Source organism: Somniosus microcephalus, chromosome 11 (assembly GCF_052327205.1).
Source record: "Somniosus microcephalus isolate GS21.2 chromosome 11, FLI_Smic_1.0, whole genome shotgun sequence".
NCBI lineage: Eukaryota > Metazoa > Chordata > Chondrichthyes > Squaliformes > Somniosidae > Somniosus > Somniosus microcephalus.
Genome location: NC_140997.1, coordinates 147,170,911 through 147,196,912, shown reverse-complemented (window position 1 = coordinate 147,196,912; position 26,002 = coordinate 147,170,911). Strand labels below are relative to the sequence as shown.

Genomic DNA, 26,002 nt, shown 5'->3' with positions numbered 1-26,002 from the left:
GAAATCAATATGCTTTAGTATCTTCTGTCCAACAAAATATCTCAGACTCTAGGTGAACTCAATACCTGTACTTACTCTCACTTTAGCTCCAATCAATGTCAACTGTAAATGATACCATTGTTCATTCTATTGGTTTCAGCCCTGTGTATCTGAAGCAGACTTGGGTCCCAGTCAGCCTTGTTTTACCCATTATCCCGTTCAATTTATGAATAGGAACATAGGAACAGGAGTAGACCATTCAACCCCTCAAGCTTGTTCCGTCATTTAGTTAGACCATGGCTGATCCGCACCTCAACCCCATTTACCCACCTTTGCTCCACATCCCTTGAAACCCGTACCTAACAAAAATCTATCAATCTCAGTTTTGAAAATTTCCTTTGAGCCAGCATCCACAGTCTTTTAGGGGAGAGAGTTCGAGGGGATATAATCTTAAATATTAGAGCTAGGCCATTTTTTCCACACAAAGAGTAGTGGAAATCTGGAACACACTCCCCCAAAAGGCTGTGAATGCTTTGCAAATTGGAGCTTTTAACACCGAGATCGGTAGATTTTTGTTAGGTAACCGTATCAAAGGATATGAAGCCAAGGCGGGAAAGTGGAGTTGAGGTACAGATCAGCTATGATCTAATTGAATGCCGGAGCAGGCCTGAGGGGCTGAATGGCCTCCTCCTGTTCCTATGTTCCTACTAGGGGCATTCATATGCTTGCCAGTTCTTAAGCCTTCCAAATTTAACAAAACTCCATTTTTGTGCTCATCAATTAACATGATGACCATCAGTTCCGGAGAAAGGAACCTTTGTCTGCTCCTGCTTTTAGCACTCAGTTTCGATATCGAGCATTGCTTAGTTAAATGCAGCAAATGATGGATGTAGATAAAACTCCCTCTCTACAGTCCATTCACGCTCCCAGATCAGGTGCAGGACATTTTAATGGTGGTCAACACTCTCTCCATTCTACCACAACAAAGTAGCTCAACCCCAACTACAGAAGACTGCTGGCTATTGCACCAGTGTGACCTTCTGATTTCTCACATCAGCCATCATTAAAAGGTCTCTCTGAGTGAGACAGGGGTCCTGAGTGCAGATCTGGGCTGGGGCTGATGCACGCCTGATCCTGGCCCATTTTCTAGGTGGGTGTCATTTGCATATATCGGGCAGGTGCCCGGGACATTGATGATGCAACTGGGGCATCCACCTCAGGTGGGGGTTATTATGCCACTGTAGTGCCTTGCTGCGGTGTACATGTCCCAGCTGCGTCTCTACTCGGAGCTCCGACATGGCAAGAGAGCCCCAGGTGGGCAGAGGAAATGCTTCAAGGACACCCTCAAAGCCTCCTTGAAAAAGTGCAACATCCCCACCGACACCTGGGAATCCCTAGCCCAAGGCCGCACAAAGTGGAGGAGAAGCATCTGGGAAGGCGCCGAACACCTCGAGTCTCTTCACTGGGAGCAAGCAGAAGCCAAGCGCAAACAGCAGAAGGAGCGCACGTCAACCCAAGCACCCCACCCACCCTCCCTTTCAACCACTGCCTGCCCCACCTGTGACAGAGACTGTAGGTCCCGCATTGGACTCATCAGTCACCTGAGAACTCATTTTTAGTGTGGAAGCAAGTCATCCTCGGTTCCGAGGGACTGCCTAAGAAGGAGGAAAGATCAAAAGAGTGACCTTTTTCTCAATAGGCCAGTTTCTGTACTACAATCTGCAGTAAATTTTAAATCACCCCTCCTGGGTCCCTTCAGCCCAATATTGCAAGGGTGCAAATGGAGGAAGTCCAAGAGATGAAATGGCTGCATGCTAACTTACTGTACTACACAGTCTGTCTTTCCTGATAAAAATATTTATCAGCTATTTATGTTTCAGGTTTTTCTCTGTTCATAGAGTCTAGTCCCTTAGGTTTCCACAAATCTGAAAAAACGACTTGATTTGAGCATCCCAGTCCCATATGATATTGTTGGGGACACCTAAAGGTGACACTCCAAATATGGAGGTAAAGTCAGGGAAATAATTGGATAATAGTTAAAAGAAAGGTTTGTTTTAATGAGCACATAAAGCTGTAAAGTCAGGCTGGCTGAGTATTACAGTTAGGTGGCAATAAATGGGAACATTGCTTTACTACATTGGATACATCCCTTCAAAACAAATAATCCAATCAACTCTGTAATCTCCTCCAACCCCAAACCCTCCTAGATATCTACGCTCCTCTAATTCTGACCTCTTGAGCATCCCCGATTATAATCGCGCCACCATTGGTGGCCGTGCCTTCAGCTGCCAAGGCCCTGAGCTCTGGAATTCCCTCCATAAACCTCTCTGCCTCTCTACCTCTCTTTCTTTCTTTAAGACACCCCTTAAAACCTATCTCTTTCTGACCTAATATCTCCTTATGTGACTCGGTGTCAAATTTTGTTTCAAAACGCTCCTGTGAAGCGCCTTGGGACGTTTTACTACATTAAAGGCGCTATATAAATAGAAGCTGTTGTTGAAGCTTCATTATGGGATGTTTCCCACTGCGGCCTGTGAATAAACTGCTTGGAGGTAGTAGAAACCCGAGGTGAACTGGCTCAATGGCCTGGAGCTCTGACATTCAGCTACTCAGCTGCATTATCACTCTGGAACTGTGGGGTAGGTATTTCACTGAGGCCAAGGAGTTTCTCCAGGAGAATCATCACTGCACCACTCTCATGCACCTCCCAGTGACTGGCTGAACAGTGGCACTGGTGGAGGCCTGGGAGCCAGTCATCTGTTCAGCCTGTCAAACATCATTGGGCACAGGGAAGAAGACCTAACAAAGGAGGGAGAAAAACACAGTTTTTCTTTTTTTTTTTAAAAGGGGACCGAATTTTACGGTAGGTGAGCACAGTCTGATGGGATGAAAGTTTAGTTATATCCCCTGTAAAGGTGCTCATAGAATCATAGAAATTTACAGCACAGAAGGAGGTCATTCGGCCCATCTTGTCCATGCCGGCTGATAAAAAGCTATCCAGCCTAATCCCACTTTCCAGCTCTTGGTCTGTAGCCTTGTAGGTTACGTCACTTCAAGTGCATATCCAAGTGCTTTTTAAATGTGATGAGGGTTTCTGCCTCTGTCACCTTTTCAGGCAGTGAGTTCCAGACCCACACCACCCTCTGGGTGAAAAAAGTTCTCCTCAAATCTCCTCTAAACCTCCGACCAATTATTTTAACTCAATGCCCCCTGGTTATTGACCCTTCTGCTAAGGAAAATAGGTCCTTCCTATCCACTCTATCTAGGCCCCTCATAATTTTATACACCTCAATTAGGTCTCCCCTCAACCTCCTCTATTCCAAAGAAAACAACCCCAGCCTATCCAATCTTTCCTCACCGCTGCTGCCTGCTGATGCTGTGTGAAGTGGGGGTGGGACAATCGCAACCGAGTTCCCAGCAGGAAAACTGTCCCAATTTCGGCATTCCCATTCAGCAAGGCCACAGGATGGCTGGTGTGGGAAATGTAAACGGGGGCACTGGAGCGGGGGTGGGGCAGTTCCTTTGAAGTTATGGCAAAGTAGAAGGGGGCTACTCTGCGTCTAACTGCGCCGTGCCATGCTGTGCCACACCTAACTTGGCCATACTTGATATTGGCACTGGGTGCCTGAAATGAGATGACGTTCCATTCCCCAGCACCAGCCGCTCTCAACTTCATGAGCACAAAAAATTCTCCCTCAAGAAGTAAGTAGAGTTAATGATTACTGCTGCTGATGAAAATTCAATATAGACGTTTTCACAATACATTTATCGTGGCAAGTTTTAATTTATGTATTGTTATTAAGTTTCGATTTGACTATAGCTTCCATTTGTAAATACTTACGTCAGGGTCCTTCCCAGCCATTTTGCACTCGTTTATCCGCTCAGAAGTAGCCGGCCAGTATAACTGGGGGAAAAAAACAATGTACTTATTAACACATTGGATGGCAGGGTACGGTAGTGTAGTAGTTATGTTACTGCACTAATAATCCAGAGAATGTGAATTCAGATCCTACCACAGCAGGTTGAAAATTTGACTTCAGTTTTTAAAAATCTGTTACAAAATGCTGGTATCATGAAACTGTTGGTTTGTCATAAAAACTAATGCTCTTTAGGGAAGGAAACCTGCCGTCCTTACCCGGTCTGGCATATGTGTGACTCCAGTCCTGCACCAATATGGTTGACTCTTAACTGCCCACTTAAGTGTCCTAGCAAGCCACTCAGTATCAAAGCGCTAAAAAGAATACATTGAGGGAGCACCTTCACCACATGGACTTCAACCATTCATGAAGAAAGCCCATCATTACCTTCTCAGGGAAACTAGGGATAGGCAATAAGCCTTGTCAGCGAGGCCCATATCCTGAGAATGAATAATAAAGAAGGTTCTTTCTGGTGTTCATTCCAAGTTATACAAATAATGGGCCCCCACGAGTGCGTACGAGGTGTGTACACACCCATAGGGGCCTCGCAAGTGCCGGGTTTAGCGCATGGGCTAAAACCCAGCACTTGCGATCTGTCTTGACAGATCCTCCACCTGCCCAGGAGATGGACCTCCGCGGGCTGGGAGTTCTGCTTTCTGCACAACTTCCGCCCGCTGAAAACCTTTAAAAATCTTACGCCTGGTAAAAGCAGAGGCGTAAGGCCTGCTTTTACCAGCATAAGAGTTTAAAAAAATAAAAAAAATTTCCCACTCATTTATAATTTAAAAATACTTTTAGAAAAGGTAAGGTTATTTTTAGCCCCATAAAAAGCTATCAGTCTAAAGATAAGGGGTAAGCCATTTAGGACTGAGATGAGGAGGAATTTCTTCACCCAGAGAGTGGTGAACCTGTGGAATTCTCTACCACAGAAGGCAGTTGAGGCCAATTCATTAAATATATTCAAGAAGGAGTTAGATATATTTCTTAAGGCTAAAGGGATCAAGGGATATGGGGAGAAAGCAGGGACAGGGTACTGAGTTTGGATGATCAACCATGATCTCATTGAATGGCGGAGCAGGCTCGAGGGGCCGAATGGCCTACTCCTGCTCCTATCTTCTATGTTTCTAGGTTTCTATGTTAATTCTTTTTTCAAAAAATGTAATTTGTTTAAAATATTTAATTTAATATAATTTTAACTAATTTTAAATACGTGATTTAAAAAAAATTATTTAATGTTTAACTGTGTTTTTAAATGTGATCCCCATTCATACTTTTGACAGAACCGTGCGCAGACACCTGTCAAAAGTGTGAAGGGGTTTCCCTTCTTTGATTGGTTCCCCATGGACCACGTGATCCCAGCGGCGCTTGCGAACCGCCTGAGCACCTGGGATACCTGGGCCTCTGCGCATTTCGCAGTGGCGAGGCCCAGGATCGCAAGCCTCAGGGCCTACGGAGCCAGCAGGTAAGTACGTAGATATTTTCCGATCGGAGGAGTCCGCCCACAGGAAGCCTCTGGCCGGAAAATCCGGCCCTATGTTTGTAGTGCACAGTGGGACCTCGATAGTGCCAGAACGGATGGCCCTCCCCTGGCACTGACTGGCAGACGATTTAGATTCCCTCCACAGTACTCCCCGCGGTGACTCTGCCTCCATTGATGAGATCAACTGGTGCTGGAACAGCTGATCCATCAGCTGCTCTGTCGCTCCACCAACCAGCCCTAAGAGAAGCACACACAAATGCTGCCTTAAGACCGGTGACTACCCCATGGTCCCACCAGCTACAGAGGTGAGCGTTAAAGGCTCGCTTCCAGCAATTCAATTAACAGCGCTGATATCAGCGACTTTAAAATCATTAGCTAGCCTGGGGGATCATTTTGACTTTGGGTGAGCGTGTGAAACGGGCGCTATCGATTCAGACGCAGGTTATACATCTATCCCGATTTTCATTTCCATTGAAGTCAATGAGAGAAAATCGGTGAGCTGTAAAACAGGCAACTGAATCGATTATCGCCCGTTTTACACTAGCGCCCCAAATCAAATTTACCCCCCCACCCTCCACCCACCCCTGTCTTTTCAAATATACTCCTGGTGAGCAGAGCACATATCTGTTGGGTTTTTCACCAGCCCCTGCCATACCTCACCTGGGCACACTTGGCGACACATTACTGGTAGTCACTTCCATGGGCTATTATCCCTCACCTCCTTATGAAGAGGCACAAAAGCTGCCTATCACCCATCTGCCTAATCGCATCTCCCAAGAAATCAACAGTCCGTTTAGTCTACCTGCAGGTATTGCTGCTCTCTGAATTTATTCAACTTTCTTGCACTAACTGGAACCATAAGACAGTCAGGTATTTAATCAGATCAAACCAATAGAGATAGTGATGGTGTTGAAACCTGGAATGTCTGGAATGAGTGGGGTGGGCGATTAAGATTTAGTTGAGCTGAGGTTTTGCTGCACAGACATATTCCAGTGCTGCGGGTTCAGTGTCAAAGTCAACAACCCCTATCGAGCATCACTATCTCATTCTTCACATCACTGCCTTCTCCTGTGGGAGAAACCTGTTTGCATTATAAGTCAGATATTACACTCCTGACATCCGGGAAGCCACTGGATTGTGAATCAACGGAGTAGATTTCAATCTTCGCTGCCGGGCAGTGATCTTGGAGTAGCAGATTGGCCGCCCGTTACACACCCCACCCCATTTTCTGTCCCATTGAAGTCACCGGGTAATGGGTAGCCAATCGGCAACACCGAGTTTACCGCCCGGCAGTGAGGTTAAAACCCATGCACAACTGGGATTCACCCACTGATGGCGCGATTCATCGTACTGAAAGTTCGTTGCTGCTCACTCAATCCCAGCACCATTGCAGAGTTGGGGGAAATCTCTCCCACTCGTAAAGGATAGGCGTGGCAAAGCTCGCCAATTCTCACTGGGTGTAGATTTTGACCATCGGGCGGTGGAGCTCTCCCACTCGTAAAGGATAGGCGCGGCAAAGCTCGCCAATTCTCACTGGGTGTAGATTTTGACCATCGGGCGGTGGAGCTCGCCGGCCAGACACCTGATAAACTGGACTGGGCCTCCCGAGGGCGGGGCCTCGTTACCATATGCCTGGCGGGCTGCAGACGAAAGACGGGAGCCCCAGGGGGCAGCTCGTTGGCTCTGGGCTGGTGCAATACTGGGCGGCCCAGAGGCCGACCCGGCCTGGGAGCAACATTGATCGGGGGTGTCCTATCGCAGGAGAGGGTTCCTAGGTGCGACAGCTACCCTGGTTATTGTTGTGGAGCCCAGGGCAGCACTCCTGTTCCTCCTGGTCCCCCCCCACACAACACAATTTAAAATGTACTGTTTTGGGGCCTTTTCAGCTGTACCGCCCATAAAACTGGTTACAGTGTGCACAGCGCAGGCTCTGCCCAGTTGTTTCATAAATTGGCAACTGAGGGTACAATGTATGTCATAGGACACAGATTTGCATATTAAAAGGGTCTGCCGCCTGAAACAGGCGGGCACAGCGGCTGCCCAGCAGTCGGCCCTTTCAAAAAGTGCGGAGACCGGAATGGCAGAGACCGGAACTGCGGCCGCCCAGCAGTCGGCCCCTTCAAAAAAGGCAGAGACCGGAACGGCGGAGACCGGAACAGCGGCCGCCCAGCAGTTGGCCCCTTCAAAAATGGCGGAGACCGGAAAGGCGGTGACAACGAGGCAGTTAGTCCACTGACCCCCGTTTTGAGGTTGTTAGTGCCACTGATTCGGCCAAGTTAAAATTGGCCCCACTGCGTCCTGAATATATCCAATCTCTTCCTGTACATCATGTACATCTGCATGTTTCTTTGTGTTGCTGCGGAGATTACCACGCAGGCACGTTACCTGGCGACTTAGAACATAACAACTGCTCCAAGGTTTCTGGGCTGAGGATTGGCCAGTAATCCAATGGAACTGAAATCTATTTCTGGCACTTGGTGATTCTGAAGGAATTTTTCCACCCAGGGGGAGGAGATTTTTTTTAAATGTTGTAGTACATTAAATGGATCCAGAGTCACTGTAACAAGGACAGATGTCTGATGACTTTGACCCTGATGGTGGCTGGGAGATCATAAAGAGTTGGAGAAATTATACTGGCACACAAATGGACAACAGGTTTCCCATAGCCCAGTCGGTGCTTCAGCAAGTGATGGTTTACTCCTCATATAAACATCTTGCAGGAGGGAAACCAATTGGAAAGTAAATAATTGTAGTCTAGGAGCCCAATCCCAAGGTGCTGGAAGATTGATGAGAAGACCAGGGGTTGAATGTCAGTCTCAACTACCCCCTCACACTTGGTCTTGACTTGGGGGCTGAACGGATTAAAAATAAGAATATGGGCAAAGAGGGGCATGTGGATAGATGAAAGAAAGAACTTGTATTTATAAAGCACCTTTCATGACCTCAAGACCAATGTTCCCGCTAAGGTGCACGCACGACTACACAGGAATGGGAAATGTCCCACGCAGGCCGCTCACCGGCTTTTCCAGTGTAAGTACCGGGCATGAGCAGAAATTTACAGGGACTGCGCAGTAAAAGAAACAGGCCGCACAGAACAAAGCGCAGCTCACCGGGAACATTGCTCAGGACGTCCTAAAGTGCTTCACAACCAATTAAGTACTTTTGAAGTGTAGTCACTGTTGCAATGTAGGGAAATGCAGCAGCCAATTTGTGCACAGCAAGGTCCCACAAACAGCAATGAAATAAATGACCAGACAGTCTGTTTTGGTGGTGTTGGGTGTGGGAGAAATATTGGGGATGACACCGGGGAGAACACCACTGCTCCTCTTCAAATAGTGCAATGAGATTGTTTATGTGCACCTGAGAGGGAAAACAAGGCCTCGGTTTAATGTCTCCTCTGAAAGGCAGCACTCCCTCAGTATCAACTTAAATTTTGTGCTTGTGTCTCTGGAGTGGGGCTTGAACTCATAGCGTGCTGTTTCAGAAGCGAGAGTGCTAACAAGTGAGCCTGGGCTGACAAATGATACAAGACATTGAGCAGAAATAAGATATTGGGCAGAGAGGGATCACCTTCCCATAACATTCAAAGCGTGCCTCGGTGGTGGGGGGGGGGGGGGGCGGTTCTTGGGGGATCAAATGAAAGTATTTCCTTGAAATATGCACACAGTTGTATTGCTTTTTCAAGGCACATTTTTCAACAACAACACACTAATAGAAACCATTGACCTCATCTTCTGATACAGAGCTGTAATATTGGATTCAACTGAATTGGAAATGACCTTTCCCAGTGGAAGTCAATGGGTCTATAATTGGCTCCAATTATATCTAATGGGCTCCAGAATTCAAGTACTGACAGCGTAGGATGTACAGTCAGACACAATCCCAGGAGCCACACTTTAAATAGTTCTATTTGCGTGCAGTTACGATGCCTGTGTGTACGTGCTGGGCCGAATGTCGCCTGTTATTATCAGTATATTATATCAATTCACTGTCATCATTGGTTATGTGATGAGTTGGAAGGACCAAAGTGCCTCGGGGGAATTGGTTAGTCCAATTTGGCTTATTCTCACCATGGACCCTGAACTTGGCTTGACCTAATAAAGTTGTTCCCTCCAGCTCAATGTTAGTATGAACATTTCACCCAGTACTTCTATGTTGTCATTGCAAGTTACCTAAATGCTCCAAAACTGTAGTAAAGAGAGCTTGCTTGGTAGGGTGAATTTCTTCCTGGACAAGCATATAAATATTTATCTGAGTGCTCGATTCAAACACTGCTAGCTTTGTACGCTGATTGCTTGTTTGCAATGAAGCACCAAGTGGAGACAGCCAGATACCACTACTGGAGCACCAGGGGGGCAGGCAGCCATATACAGGAAAAGCAGCTATATACAACAGGTGATTGGCAGGAGGTAACCATATGCTGCCAAGTGATTATACATAAACCACCAGGTGATTGCACATATACCACCATATACAACCAAATGATTGTGCATATACCACCAGGTGATTGAGCATACGCCCTCTCTTCTTGCTAGACTGGTATTCAGAAAATTATGTTCACGCCACCAGGTTTTGAAGGCAGAAACTACAAAATGGGAGGAAAATTGGGTGGGGAGAATTGCACGTCAGTAACAGAGCCTGCCTCATTTTCTTTCCATTAATTTAAAGGGAGAATCAGTTGGGATCCGTTCTGGGCGTGCGATCCTCCCCACTTGATTCTTCGCACTGTGCATCACCCAAATGATAGTTTATGCCCAGGTGGCACAGATGAAAATCTACCCCAAAGCATATACAAACCATAGATTGTTCAAGATGGGCAACATTTAGATTCTTCCAAAGAAACCCAAATCATCCAAAATGGGATCAATTCAGATTAGGTTCTTGGAGTCAGTGGGCTCGAATTTCATCGGGCCGTGGAGGTGGGATTGGAGGCATGTGGGGGTTAAAATTGCAAAAACTAGCGTGCAGGCCCAACCCCGCCTCCATCCCACCTCCAAGCAATTTTCATTAAATCGTGTCTACTGGTCCCGTCTCCGTCCCGCCTCCAAGAGGCGGGCTAGGCCGTTAAGGCACTTAATAACCACTAAATTGCCTCGATAATGCCTTTGTGATTTTAACCTTTTTCCCACGTGAAGCACGCCTGTTCTGAAACATGACGGTGAAACCTGGCGGGAGCACAATTGGATTGCTGACCATCAGCTGCAGCTCAACCATTAAAGAGGAGATTTGATCAGCCATCATTTGCAGGTGGCAGGACTTTGTTGTCTCAGGTCTGGGGGAACTTTTAGAAGGCATAACCACAGCTGTGGAAGTTTGGAGCCTGACACCCATCTCCAGTGTGTCTTCCTGGGAAACCCCACTCGCCACCTTGACTGAGCGCTTCCTCAACTGAGGCATATACCAGAAGCATGGGAGCCATTTATTTCCTTCCCTTCTGGACATCAGATGAGGACGAAGACCAGCCGCGGCACCAGCAGAACCAGGAACAACAGCAGCACCAACAGTAGCAGCACCAACAGCAGCAGCACCAACAGCAGCGCCAAACTGCTGCTCACCCACCTGAAGCTGCACAGGCCAGAAGGGGCCAGCGCATGGAAGCCCGTCGGCACAGGAGATACCCCTCGAACAGGGTCAACAGACACCGGATCAGCTACCTCAACATGTCTGAGCAGCAGTGCCAAAGGCGGCTCCGACTTTCGCGAGAGGTAGTGGGTGATATCTGCGCAATGCTGCAACAAGACCTGGAGCCCAGGGGACCAGGTGGACACCCCTTACCAGTGGCCGTCAAAGTCACCACCGCACTCAACTTTTTTGCCTCAGGCTCATTCCAGGGATCAGCAGCAGACATCAGCGGCATCTCCCAGGCGGCCGCACACACTTGCATCACGCAGGTAACCGATGCCCTCTTTGCCCTCGCGCACAATCACATCCATTTCACCAAGGATCAAACAAGTGTCACGGTGCGTGCAGTTGGATTAGCTAATCTGGCAGGCTTTCCAAGGGTGCAGGGCGTCGTTGACTGTACATATGTGGCCCTAAGGCGCCCCATCGCAATCCAGGTATTTTTGTCAACCGCAAGGGCTTCCACTCCCTTAACGTTCAGCTGGTGTGTGACCACAAGAAGGAAATTTTGCATGTTTGTGCCAAGTACCCTGGCAGTTGCCATGACTCCTTCATACTGCGCCAGTCTAGTGTGCCTCCGCTATTCAGTCCGCCAGGCCAACTTAACGGATGGCTACTTGGAGAAAAGGGCTATTCCCTGAGGACGTGGCTAATGACGCCATTGAGGAGCCCATCCAACGAAGCTGAGGAGAGCTACAACTGCAGCCACATGTCCACCAGAGCCATAATCGAGCAAACCATCGGTTTGCTGAAGATGCACTTCAGATGCCTGGATAGATCAGGTGGAGCCCTGCAATACTCAGCAGCCAGGGTCTCCAGAATCGACGTGGTTTGCTGTGCACTTCACAACATGGCACAGCGTCGTGGCTTGCAGATTCCTGAGGACCAAGTGGCTCATCACATATCCTCCTCAGATGAGGAGGAGGAGGAGGAGGAAGAAGAGGAGAGCGAAAACGAACATCTTGCAGAGGCCCAAAAACCAGTGGCAGCAGTACGCGAGAACATTACTGCCCGGGATGCAAGGAACGCACTCATCTTGGCCAGATTTGCTTAGCTTAGCCAATCAAGCACTTTTGCCTCACAGCTTCTTACCTGAGCATCGACAATGGCCAAGAACCAGAGGATTCCTAGCAATTTGACCACCATACTGACAATTGCAAGTAATCCTAAGCCCTCAATGTGGAAGTCCCATTCGCGAAATGACACACGCCACAACTACAGCAGTAGCCATCAGATTTTTTTATTTACAGTAATCATCTGATGGCTTTTTAACATAAAACATCATATTTCACCCAAGTGACTACCCTTGTGACTATTTGTGCAGTATCTTTCTCTTACGTGTGCTCCTACGTGGTGCTTCCCCTGTGGCTTCAGCAGATGTGGAGGCCCCTTGCTCACTTTCTTGCTGCTCCTGTCTCGACACCATTGGCGGGCATCCTCTGGGGTTGCAAACCTGTGAGGGCTCGCCAACAGTCTGCTGCTCCGGCGGCTGTGCAGGGGTTGAGACGCCGATCTCAGTTGGGTGTGGACTCTGGTGGGGCTCTGACTGAGGGCTCTGCAGTGGCATGGAAGTGTGAGCGCTTGGAGAGGAGTCCCCACTTCCTTGATGTCTGCCACCAACTTCCCTCTCATGGGTCAGGTCCCCCTCAGCGCTTGCAAGTGGCTTGAGAGCACCTTGCTGCACATCAGGGGGTCCATGGGGACCCGTATCTGCACTGGCAGTCCTTCTCAGAAGGACTTCTATGAAGGTCTGGTTTCTCTGTTCAATAGATGACCATCGCTCCTCCAGAGATGCCATTCTATTCAGAACACTCACCATGTTTTATGCACTCTGGCGACTTATCACCTCCATGGAGGTTGCCATCCTTTCCATGGTGATGCGTTCATGCGCCAATGACTCCACAAAGGTTCTGCTCATTGTAATGATCAATAACATGTCATTCTATAGTGGACACTAGGTGGAGTCGTAGAGCTGTGTAGAGCTGTATATAGCTGTATGTATATTAAGACTACATTACCCATGAGGCACTAGGCTACCCACAAGGCAGCAGTCAAGATGGATGCCTCTACAGATACTGTACCTAGTCCACATGTGCTCAATAAAAGTGTCTAGCAAAAGCTAGCTGTGTTCATAATAAGAATGTTTATTTATTAATGAACATAAGATGGTACCAGGATGGTGAAGATCTGCTGAAAATTGTGAAAAGCGACATGGAGAATTTGAAGCCACCAGAGCGTTTGAAACTCACAGGAAATATCGACTACAATTGGCAGACTTTTAAACAACAATTCGAACTCTACATTGCAGCCATCGGATTCGGTACGAAGCCAGATGCAAGGAAGATAGTGTTGCTGCTTACGGTTGCAGGCCCACAGGCGATAGAGGTATTTAATACATTTGTATTTAATCCAGAGGAGAACAGAGAAAAATTAGAAGATGTGCTAAAAAAATTTGATGCACATTGCTCTCTCAAAAAGAATGAGACCTATGAAAGATACATCTTCCGTTCTCGGACACAGCAGCAAAATGAGACTTTTGATAGCTTTATAACTGATCTGAAACTGAAAGCACAGACATGTAATTTCTCTGAGCTCAAAGCATCCATGATTCGTGACCAGATTGTGTTTGGTATTCATGATAAAAAAAGTCAGGGAACGTCTGTTGAGAGAAACCGAACTAAATTTGGAAAATGCTGTGAAAATATGCCAAGCCAGCGAGCTAGCTCGAAAGCACGCGAAGACTTTCAGTGAAATCAATAATGATGCGATTGTAATGAGTGATAATGCTGCTGTCGGTGCTGTGTCCTACAAGGGGAAGAAACGTGGGCAGAACAGAAATGAAAAGCAATCGGAGGATGACATTTTTAATTGTAAACGCTGTGGTTACAAACACCAGTTCAGACAATGCCCAGCGTTTGGAAAAATGTGCACAAAGTGTAATGGAAAGAATCACTTTGCCAAACAATGCTTTTCAAAAGTACAAATTAAGAAAGGGCAACAAGTTAATGTAATTGAGGACACTGATTTAAGTGAGACATTTTTTGTAGCAATGGTGTCATGTGACAATATCAAAAAGGATACAGAAAATGTGCAGCCCTCAGAAATGGACAATGCTGAACATAAAGTTAATGCAGTAAAAGAGGACAAATGGATGATCCCACTGCAGGTAAATGGAGCATTAGTTACCTTGAAACTAGACACTGGGGCAAAAGCAAACTTAATCAGTATGAGTGACATTAACAATATGAAAGAAAAGCCCAAAATACAGAAAAAGTCAGTACTACTAAAGGAATATAATTGACAGAAAATAGATAGCTTAGGTGTATGCAGACTTAAAGTGACAGTCAAAGACAAAGTGCATCATCTCATGTTTTCTGTTGTAGCTGAAAGACTTGATTCACTGCTGGGTGACAAAGCTTGTGAGGACTTAGAACTGGTCAAGAGAGTCTACCGTATAAACTGTGCCATAAGCAGACCAGATGACTCGGTGGATTCTGTAGTGAATAATTTCCAGGATGTGTTCAAAGGATTTGGAGTTCTACCATTCACTTACAAGATCCAGCTAAGCAGGATGCTCAGCCAGTGGTACATGCTCCACGAAGCGTTCCAGCACCCCTGCGTGACCGGCTCAAGATTGAACTGTACAGAATGACCACACTAGGAGTCATCAGGAAAGTCGAAGAGCCAACAGACTGGGTTAACTCCATGGTATGTGTAAAGAAAAAGAACAATGATCTAAGAATATGCATGGATCCAAAGGACTTAAATGCAAACATAAAACGTGAACACTACCAGATTACCAAGCGAGAAGAAATCAGCAGTGAAATATCAGGTGCCAGATACTTTACAAAGCTCGATGCCTCACAAGGATTTTGGCAACTAAAATTGGATGAAGAGAGCACCAAATACTGTACCTTCAACACACCATTTGGTTTCCTCAGAATGCCTTTCGGGATAATATCTGCATCTGAAATCTTTCATAGAACGATGGAACACATAATTGAAGGTCTGGAAGGTGTTCGGGTCTATGTTGATGACATCATCATCTGGGGCTCCACACTGAAAGAACACAATGAGAGACTGACTAAAGTGCTACAGAGCATACACCAGAATGGACTGAAGCTCAACAAAGCCAAGTGTCAGTTTGGCATCCAGGAAGTCACTTTCCTAGGAGATAATCTATCTGGTAAAGGAATAGAGCCAGATATGGAAAAAGTAAACGCCATACTCAAAATGCCCCGACCCACTGACAAAAAAGGAGTGCTATGCATCATGGGGATGATAATCTTCATTGGAAAGTTCATTCCTAACTTGTCAGCCAAGACAGCCTGTCTGCGAGACCTGCTACATAAAACAAATGAGTTTACATGGACAGAAAGACATGAACAAGAGTGGATAAACCTCAAAACAGTGCTGACAACCACACCTGTACTCACCTTCTTTGACCCAACAAAAAGAATCAAAGTGTCAATGGATGCATCAAAAGATGGCCTAGGTGCGGTCTTGCTACAAGCAGAGGGTGAAGATTGGAAGCCTGTTGCCTATGCCTCCAGGTCTATGACTGATACTGAGTGTCGATACGCCCAGATCGAAAAGGAATGTCTAGGCTTGGTAGTTGGACTAGAAAAGTTTCATGGCTACGTATATGGACATCCCACCTTCACAGTTGAGACAGACCACAGCCCTCTGGTTGCCATCATAAAAAAAAACCTGAATGAGATGTCTCCAAGGATTCAACGACTCATGATGAAGCTGCAAAGATATGCATTTGAGCTGATCTACACACCAGGCAAATACATAGTGTTAGCAGATGCACTATCCCGAGCACCCACAATGAGTCATGTGAGCTCTACTGAAGAAGATGTGGATGTTCATGTGAGTATGGTCACTGCTGCGCTGCCTGTGTCAGACACAAAATCAAAGCAAATAGCAGAAGAAACAGTAAAAGATACAGTATTACAAACAGTAATAGAGAACATTCATCATGGTTGGCCAAAAGGTTCCTGTCCAAAATATTTTCACATAAGGTCAGAATTGAGTGTCGCAAGTGGACTATTACTAAAACAGAACAGAATAGTCATTCCACAGGCTCTACGTCAAGACATGCTCAAAAGGATTCATGAGGGACACCTCGGAATTGAAAAATGCAAAAGGAGGGCAAGAGACACTGTTTATTGGCCTGGCATAAATAAGGACATTGAGAACATGATAGGCAAATGTGAGACATGTCAGAAACACCAAAACAAACAAGCAAAGGAACCAATGATAGTAGCTGACATACCAACAGCACCATGGCAAAAGGTTGGTATGGACCTTTTTCATTTAAATGGTAGACTATCTAATAGTGACTGACTACTATTCTAACTATCCTGAGATGGCGCTGCTCTCAAGCACCACAGCAAGCAGTGTCATAATGCATGTGAAATCCATCTTCGCCAGACATGGAATTCCCAGGATTGCCATTAGCGACAATGGTCCGTGCTTCAACTGTAAGGAGTGGCAACAGTTTGCAGCACAGTATGACTTTCAGCACATCACATCCAGTCCTTTGTATGCTCAGTCAAATGGTAAGGCAGAGAAAGGTGTTCAAGTTCTCAAGCAGCTACTGAAGAAAGCGACAGAAAGCAAGTCTGATAATTATCTCGCCCTGCTGAGCTACCGAGCCTCACCTTTAGACTGTGGTTCTTCACCTGCTGAACTACTAATGGGTCGCAAGTTGCGCACCACGCTACCCTGCTGTGCAAAAGAACAGCAAAGTGAGGAACTGAGACAGAGACTTCAACTGTTAAAGCTGAAACAGAAATCATACTATGACAAGTCATCCAAAACTCTAAAACCATTGACAAGGGATGATGTTATCAGGATTGAGGATCCAGATGCATGGAACAGGAAAGCTACAGTTCTTGAGGAAGTAGGACCAAGGTCATACACTGTTAGAACTGAGGAAGGACAGATTCTCAGGAGGAACCGCCATTCCCTCCTAAAAACACAAGAGACTATTCAAGAGCAGATTGATGACAATGCCGCAACTGCATCTTGTCATTCACCGCCAGAACAATCTCATGAAGACACATCAGACTTACCCGTGTTGAGAAGATCCACACGTGAAGTAAAAAAGCCTGATAGACTTAATCTTGAGTACAATGTAAAGCTTTGAAAATGTGTTGACTGTTTTGAAAATGTTTATGTTTATAGAGCACTAACAAAAGTGTTACTGATATTATCTTTATTGTTTTCTTGAAAGTTGATTGATATTGATTTTGTTAAACCTCAAAGAAAGGGGGATGTAATGATCAATAACATGTCATTCTATAGTGGACACTAGGTGAAGCCGTAGAGCTGTGTAGAGCTGTATATAGCTGTATGTATATTATAAAGACTACATTACCCATGAGGCACTAGGCTACCCACAAGGCAGCAGTCAAGATGGATGCCTCTACAGATACTGTACCTAGTCCACATGTGCTCAATAAAAGTGTCTAGCAAAAGCTAGCTGTGTTCATAATAAGAATGTCTATTTATTAATGAACATAAGACTCATGTTCGCAATGGACTCCTCCATTCGCTCCACACTCACAGCGACCCTGGAGACAAAACCTGCCAGAGACTCCTGCATCTGTTCCTGGAGTTCCAGCACCGCTGATCTTATGGATGGACCCAGAGGCAGAGGGTCGACATGCAGCTGAGCCGAGCTGGCAGAGTCCTGCGTCCTCCAACTCGGACTCTCCACTGCTGTCCCTGTCTCCACAATCTGCTGATGCTCACTTGTGAGCTGTGATACACCAGGTGACAACACTACTCTATCTCGCGATGTTCCCTCCGAGGTGTGAGTGTCTGCGCTGGTGCTGGGTGCGCTGAATTCTGCTGACGCTGCGCCCTCAGAGGTTGTAGCTTCCTCTGAGGAGTCTTGAGGCGCATGCTCTTCCTCCTGGATAGTGGGGATGGGTGCTTGCGATGGTCCTGTGGGGGAGTAAAGGAAAGAGTCAGAGATGTGAGGCCAAGGTTACATGCACATTGCATATTGCAGATGATCATAAGTCCATCTGTTAGAGCTTCAGAATCATTATCAGCGACTCATGCAGTGTCATTGAGAGAGATGGAAAAATATTCTGTCACCAGCTTGGTGTGATGCGCCCGTCTGTCCGTCCCTCACTTGGGAATCTTCCTCCACTCCCACGATCTCCAGGACCGCCTCCTCCCAGGTGGTGAGCTGGGCTACTGAGGGTGGCCCTCCTCCTGTCCTCGCTCTTTCCCTCTTATTGTGAGCTCTCTTTTCCTGCAATGAGGGAGACAAGTGGAGTTTGAGTGAGAATGAAGGAGTGAGTGTAGAGAATCCATAGCATAGATGCTTAGAAGGAGACAAAGATGGAGTGAGGTGGCAAGACCAAGGGCCCTCCCTGTGTTTTGTAAGTTGTAATTGCATAACAGTGATAGGGAGTGTGAGGGCTGCATAGTCGAATCGTTAGGTGAATGTGACCATAGAGAGAGAGGGAATGGGTAAGGGTGCATGGATGTCAGTGTCAAGTGGGATGTGGAGGAAGAGATTGCTAAAGCTGAGTGCTGGTGAGGAGAGGCAATGGGGATCAGATTGAGGGTGATGGGAAATTCATACTCACTTTTCCAGTGCACAGAAGTTCATGAAACCTCTTCCTGCACTGAAGCCAGGTTCTGCGGGTTATTGACAAAGAGTTGACCTCCTCTGCCACCTGGATCCACACAGCCTTGGTTTGCTGGGGAGGCTTCTTCCTCCCTGAAGAAGGGAACAGCACCTCTATTTGCTCTTGCTCCCTCTACTAAAGCCTGCAGGGCAACATCATCAAAGCGGGGTGCAGACCTAGGTCTCTGGCTGGCCATTCTTCCTGCAGGTGACTCTAACATGCAAGGGCAAAAGCTTGGCAGTCTGCAGAAGAAGCAAGGCTTGTTGCAGACCTTAAATGCAGCAGCAATGATGACGTCATCGGAGACGACTTTCAGACTGGAAAAACTCATTGGCCATGGGTTCCCACACGTTGGAACTCAATTGGCCAATTAAGTTAAAATGGCATCATTTTCCCACATCGATTTAGAATCGGGTGGCTAACACGAAATGCGGATTACACGACCCCAGCCCGCCCCAGTATCAAAATCCAGCCCAGTGTCTATCCCTAATGATAACTCACCTTCTGACTGCAGCTTAATAGGAGAAGTCCCAGTCCTAGAAACAATTTCAAAAGTCTACAGTTGACGCTGTGTAAGGAAAACATTTTTCCACTTACTTAATATCTCTTCTCACTTGCCCACATCTCATCCAGCCTAATACTCATTTTCATCCCCACCCTCTGCCTCCCCCCAATTTTCTCCCTGTTTGTCCTGAAGGCTGGTTATTTTAAGAATTTGCTTCCCTGCCCCCTTGTTTTCCTTCTCCTGCTGTTGCTCACCATCCCCTTTCCAGAGGATAAGGCACCTGACCTGCTCCTAGACCTCTGCCAGTGTTGGTTTGTGAGGGGCCAGTAGGAGCCGGCATGTGTGGTATGAATCTTAGTGGATCAGAAAGGCTGTGATAAACGACTGCTCATTTGCTACAGTCTATGGGGTATATTGTCTAATCAATCAAGTTCGAGTATGAGCACTTGACACATTGGTACGACAATCCTCTATGTGCCTTTTCGAGTCAGGCATTAACCTGATTAAAATAAACAGGTTAATGTCTGCCTGAAAATAGCACACAGAGGAATGCAGTGTTCATCACTGAACTTGCCCAACAAGAAAATGTAACCCTCGATACTCTTCTGAAATTCAATGACAGCTCCATTCTGTATATTTTAAGGAGTCACTTGTCCAGTCATTATAAGTTGAATTTTGTTTTTAAAAAACAGAAGTCTAAAGAACACTCGTGCTTTCTGTGGCATTCACAGGCTCCACATAATTAACTATCAAAAACAAACACTTGCACTGACAAGCAATAACCATCTCGAAATGATGTGTTCTTAACCCCACAAGTGTCAAAGGCTGACTCAATTGGCTCTATTTCCTGCTCAGTGATTAGCTGGCTCTATGACCAGTACATGTGAATAGGCTGGCCTCACACCCACTCTTATTAGCTCACAGATTGTGGCAAGCGTGGTGACAGTTTTCATTAAACGCCTGTTTTTTTTCAATGAAATCAGGATCATTTCCATTGAAAGGCAATTCTGGGGGAGGCCTGTCATTTAAAGTGTACTTTACCAGTCGTGTGTCAATCGTTTCGATAAAAGAATTCTCCTCTTACTGCCCCACCCCTCCTGAAAGCTCGTACGAGCATACAAGGGTACATTCAGTGCTCCTGTGTTGCCAGCACAGAGCCACACTCAAAGGGAGCCCTGATTCTCTGACCCGCACTCCCTTCAAACATGGCTCCCCATTGGGAGCACAGCAGCACTGAACATATCCTACAATTCCATGGGTGCCAGCACTCCTTCAATACCTCGGCCACTTGCTTTGCTTGCCCTTATCAACTTACATTGCTTCTTTTAGTGATTTATGTATCTGTATTTGCTCCTCTACCCAAGGAATAAGCGGCCCCATTCCTCCTACCAAAATGAACCACCTCACACTTCGCCATACTGAATCTTGTTTGCCATTTAGCTGTCCACTCTGCAAGCCTGTGTATTTCTTCCTGTATTTTGGTGCAGTCCACAACATTATTGTTAACTACACCATCTCCAGGTGAGGCAGGGCCAGAGATTATTGTAGTTGCACGTATTTTTACCTTCTTCACTCCATTCGAGATGTTGTCTAGATTGCAGGTCAGGAGGTAGTCCTTCGCAGCTGCGTAGAGTCTTCGATTGTCCTCGTCGAGGATCATGGAATGCAAGTTGGAAGCACTGAAGCTGAGTGGGATGATCCGCTTGTTTAACACCAATTCTAAGAAACAACATAAGTGATAGAAAGTATGATATAACACACAACTGGAGTAGAAATTGTCAAAAGTATCAGCTCAGTGCATACAATAAGGACTGGCTCCTTCCACCACTGGGACCTGGAATTCAATTCAGACTAGGCTGATGGAATGAAAGTCTCCTCGCTGCTGGTAATAAGGATCCCGTGTAAAATTAGTTTTGTGGTAGTCTCAAATGAGTTCCTAGTCAAAAGCAAAATACTGCAGATGCTGGAGATCTGGAATAAAAGCAGAAAATGCTGGAAATATCAGCAGGCCAGGGCAGCATCTGTAGAGAGAGAAACAGAGTTAACGTTTCAGATCGATGACCTTTCGTCAGAACCTAGTCAAATGGGCCAATGGCACAAAACTGCCCACACTTTGGCACTAATTATCAATCTGACCAAAGGCACATAAATATCTGATGTGGGAAATGGAAAAGCCACACTGGCAGAGGAGATGCTCTTTCGAGGTTGGAGCAAAGGCATATTGTTGGGGCAGAGTAGAGGGAGCTTTACGCTCCGATGACAGGAGCCTGGTCTGATTTTTGCCTTCTTAGCTCAGGGAACACTGAAGTTAATTATAACGTCACCACCGATGATCAGCTAATTCAGCCCAGACCAGGCAGTGACCCTCTGAGCCATTGGGGGAGCATGAGCCACTTTTGACACAATGTCCGCACATTCACTGGCTGTTTTTAAAATGTGCCCCCTCACCAGGGCTCCCAGTTACCCCAACTAACAGCCCTCGTCCCAGTCCAGGTCAGTTCTGTCTTGGTAGATTTGGGGGGTGGGGGGTGTTAACCTAACTCGCCGGGCAGGAAACCCATGGGATCGGGTGGAACGCCAGTATTACACCCCACCCGATATTGCTCTCCATTGATGTCAGAGAGGTAGCAAGACTCTGTGTTACTTTTAGTGAATTGGTAATTCCAGGAATTCCTTTCTTAACAAAGTCATTGGCATGTTTAATTTTGGACACTATAAGATGTTTAACATCATACAGGACTATTTTGGGAGTCGGTAGCCATTCAATAAGCTTATGACAAGGTTGACTGTCTGGCCAGCTCTTTTCAAGCATGAAATGGTGTATCAGTGCAGGAAGCAGGATAAATCACAGCCCAAGTAAACATATATGTGTTTGAGTTTGCACCCATATGACTCCAAGCAGCCTCCACTCTCTCCCACTCTAACTCCACTCCCCACTCTTTAGACAAGGTTTAACACCTCAGGAGGTGGCAGCAACCACCTCCCAGGGCTGTCCTGACCTGGGTGGTGAGGTAAATGCTGCCCTGAGGTTGTGGTTTTATACAAGGCAAAACCAAACAGCTGCTTGACTTACAGGGAGCATGGATCAGGACCTCACTGGGAGCGCCAATCAAGAATTCAGGTCCCCCCCTCTCCCCTGCCTAATTTTACATTCATTGATTGCACAAGTTCATAAAATTACCCCTTATAGCTCAAGGAGGCAGCCTGGGAGATGTCTGCCTGCTTTGGTAATACAGATATGAAATTAGTAGTGAATAATTGACACCTTGGAGCGGTCCTGTAGTCAGCGCTGACTCATTCTACATCCTGTGCCTTTGAAGTTTGAGCAGGGATAAGTAAAGGATAATGTTGGGCAAATATTAATTGTGTTTGGTTTTAATTACAACCTATTTAAACCTACAAAGGAGGCAGTGTTTTCTTCGGGAGCCTTGGTTTAGTCAGACTTGTTTGGGCTAGCCTGCTGTCACAAAAAATTGATATTAATAATTAACACATAGAATTTGCTTTAAGTATCGATTTTTTTTAAAATTGATAATGTTGCACAATTTCCCATGGAAGAAGCGAGTCAAGGATTCCCAACAAAGGCTTGCTTTAAACTAAAACCTTTCATCTATCATCCATTGTATTTTGCAGAATTGTAATAATGGATGTGACCTTTACTAAAATGTGAGCGATGCCCCTTTGGTGGCGCAGTAACTTTAGGAACAGGAAGAGGCCATTCAGCCCCTCAAGCCTCCTCCGCCATTCAATTAGATCATGGCTGACCTGCACCTCAACTCCATTTTCCTGCCTTTGCTCCATATCCTTTGATACCCTTACCTAACAGAAGTCTATCTATCGCAGTCTTAAAAGCTCCAATTGTCTTAGCAATTGGTCTGTGACTGTGTAAAGTGTTTCCATGGAGTGCAGTTCTGGTTTGGGACTTCTTTTAGGATTCTTCATAATCCAAGATTGAATGAAAAGGAATAATTTTATCATCATCTTCAAACAATATCAGCCTCTACTAATAGAACTTCATCTTGCAGGTCTCTCTGGCTGGGACGGGCTGCATCATATTGGGTGCCACGTGAGACATTGCCAGACTCAGATTGTTAAGGGTATCTTCTAAGTTACAGACTCAAACTGGAACATAGCACTTACCCTTACTGAAGTATAGTGAGACACCATATTGTGGAGTCATTGCCCCTCTCAGGTGTCTTATCACTATGTCACTGCAGCTGCGAATGCCTTCCAACAAACAAGATTTGCATTAGGCAATGAGGCAGCTCTAGGGAGCAGAGAAGGACGTGCATTTCTATAGCACCTTTCACAACCTCAGGATATGCCAAAGCACTTTACAGCAAATTAAGTACTTTTGAAGTGCAGTCCCTGTAGTAATGAAGGAAACGCGGCAGCAAATTTGCACACAGCAAGGTCCCACAAACAACAATGTGATAATGACCAGATCGTCTGTTTTTGTGATGTTGGTTGAGTAGTTTTGCTCGGTCTCCACCCCAGTCAACTGAAGCTGTTCATCAGCGTAAAGACCCTGAAACCCTTCCTCTGGCATCTCCGTTTCTCAATTTGAGCCCTGACTTGGAAATTCCCAATGTGGAAGTGTAAATAAAATGGCCAACGAACTGGCTAACTAAATGGCTTCGCATAAGGAATGAATTGTAATAATAGATGCATTTAGTTTCGGAAAGGGAGCAAAGAGGAACTTCAGCTTCGCAAAGTGCAAGCATAGCAGAATTGGCAGTTTGCAAACTCAATAAGAAGGAAGAGGGACACATGCTCTTTGACCTGTGGTTTAGTATTAAAGAACAATAAAGGTCACGAGGGCTTGACTGCTAGATAGAAAATTGGATCATTGCAGGATATGGTTAACTAGCTATTGTATGGCATCCAATTGCGATTCAGCACCTCAGAAAGGCATATGCTGTGGTAAGATAAGACAGGAATCTGTGATTCAGATGGTTGGACTAAGTAGAGATAAGAAGTGGAATTGAAAGAATAGGCTTTGTTTAATGTAAGTTGTTTTTTGAGAAATTAGTGTTGCTAAACCAATGATGTAATATCCACATATTATCTGGAACTTGTTTACTCCAATGTATAAATATGAGCCGCTTGTAAGCTTTCGTCGGAGTTGTAAGTATCAAGCTTTGATTGTACTGCTCTCCCCTTGTGACAAGTAAATAAAAGTGTTGTTTGCCAGTTACCGTGCGTCTGAGTCTTGCTCGAACTTCGACACCGCCCAGCCATTCCATTCTGTAATAGCTGCTGGTAACCATCTGGCATGGGTGAGGCTTCCACTGGAATAAATTGGGGTGGAGAGAGTCTCAAGGTGTGATGCCGGACAATGACTGCCATGCCTCTTTACCAATGTCATGGATTCATAAGCCGAATCTAGGGATGTGGAGTTTACAGCCAGCGTGAACAACCTTCCGCATTTGCAGTGCGAGAGGTTGCCGCCCCTGTATGATTAGTTCCTTAACTTCTGGTTGCACTTAGCCCTCCCAATAATGTCTGTCTCTGGTCACCTGGTGTGCAAAGCGAGCAGGTCAGAGGATTTCCTAGTTACCCATACACATGTCCAGGATGTGAAGAATCAGCAGCCAGGGTCTCTCCAACTTGCCCATGTTCAAAGCTCTAACACGTGCCCTGGTGACCATGGAGTTGAATCGTGAGATGCCCACTGGTTTGCTGGAACTTTCCACAACCTTTCAGCAAAGCTGAGGGGGTTTGAAAGTATCTGTCACGGTTTGGGATTCCTTGGCCATTTTCTCACATAAAGCATCTGGGCATGAGCCCCGTTCAGTGTTGGATGTGGAGTTGTTTTTGCACAGATCCCAAAAAATGGCCAATTCATTCGCTGAGGTCTGGCTGTTTGGGGAGGCATCTGCCACCTTGGTGTTAACACACTCTTTTGATCTCTACTAGTCTTTGAAGAAAGGCTTTTCAAAAACCAGGACACAGGCACCAAGAGGTCAATCAGGTAGCTGCAAGTTGCAAGGGGAGAACCTCTGCCCTGATCAGGCAGAGAGTTCATGTTTATATAGAGTAAAGTAAAGGGCCCAACAAATTAAGCCAGCACACATGTGACATTATATGAACAGAAGTTATACTGATGGTAGCAAGTGTCTCTCACCATACTCCAACGAAGAGCAGGAGAGATCCCCCTGGTGTCCTGGCCAATATTTATCCCTCAATCAATATCACTGAAAAACATCTGGTCATTATCAACTTGCTGTTTGTGGGACCTTGCTGTGTGCAAATTGGCTGCCGTGTTTCCTACATTAAAACAGTGACTACACCTCAAAAAGTACTTCATTGGCTGTAAAGCGCTTCGGGACGTCCTGAGTGCTCTGTATGTTTTGCCTAATGTGGAATAAAGCAGTTTACGAATCGAACGGATGTCATCTCGCCCAGTGTTAACTCGGTCCGGCTTTGAACAGATCGAAGGGGTACACATCCTGGTGGTCAGGTCCGGTCCAGGACACAAGGGAGTTTCATTGTTACACTACCGGTTCCCACTATTGCACTAGTAGTGGGAGAGGGAACATGACCACTTAAGGGATTAACAGACACCACTGAACTCAAGTCGATGTCTGCAGCAGACCCAAATTTGTAGCAGTATTATTGATCTAAATTTAATGATTTTGTTCAGAAGATTTACCGAATACTGATTTTTTACTTTGAACAGATGGTCCACAGTTTCATTAATGGCACTTTCCTTTTGGTGGGGAGGGGTGCGAGTGGAAAATGCTCACATTATAACATTACAGGATGTAAAGGGAAAACTAAGCACAAATGGGCGGAGGAGGAACTAAGAGGGCAAAGGATATGTACCAATAATTATTCC

General features: G+C 46.0%; 1 protein-coding gene across 2 annotated transcripts in view; it reads right to left on the bottom strand.

Annotated features, from left to right (window-relative positions):
- The window catches only part of sema3h (sema domain, immunoglobulin domain (Ig), short basic domain, secreted, (semaphorin) 3H), a 326,254-nt gene that overhangs the window by 202,324 nt on the left and 97,928 nt on the right, over positions 1-26,002 (bottom strand). For both annotated transcript variants that reach the window (XM_086001357.1, XM_086001356.1), the window contains exons 2-3: positions 20,726-20,880; positions 3,821-3,883 (exon numbers count right to left, since the gene is read on the bottom strand). In XM_086001357.1, coding sequence (XP_085857483.1) covers positions 3,821-3,883; positions 20,726-20,880 — 218 coding nt within the window. The remainder of the gene's footprint in view (positions 1-3,820; positions 3,884-20,725; positions 20,881-26,002) is intronic.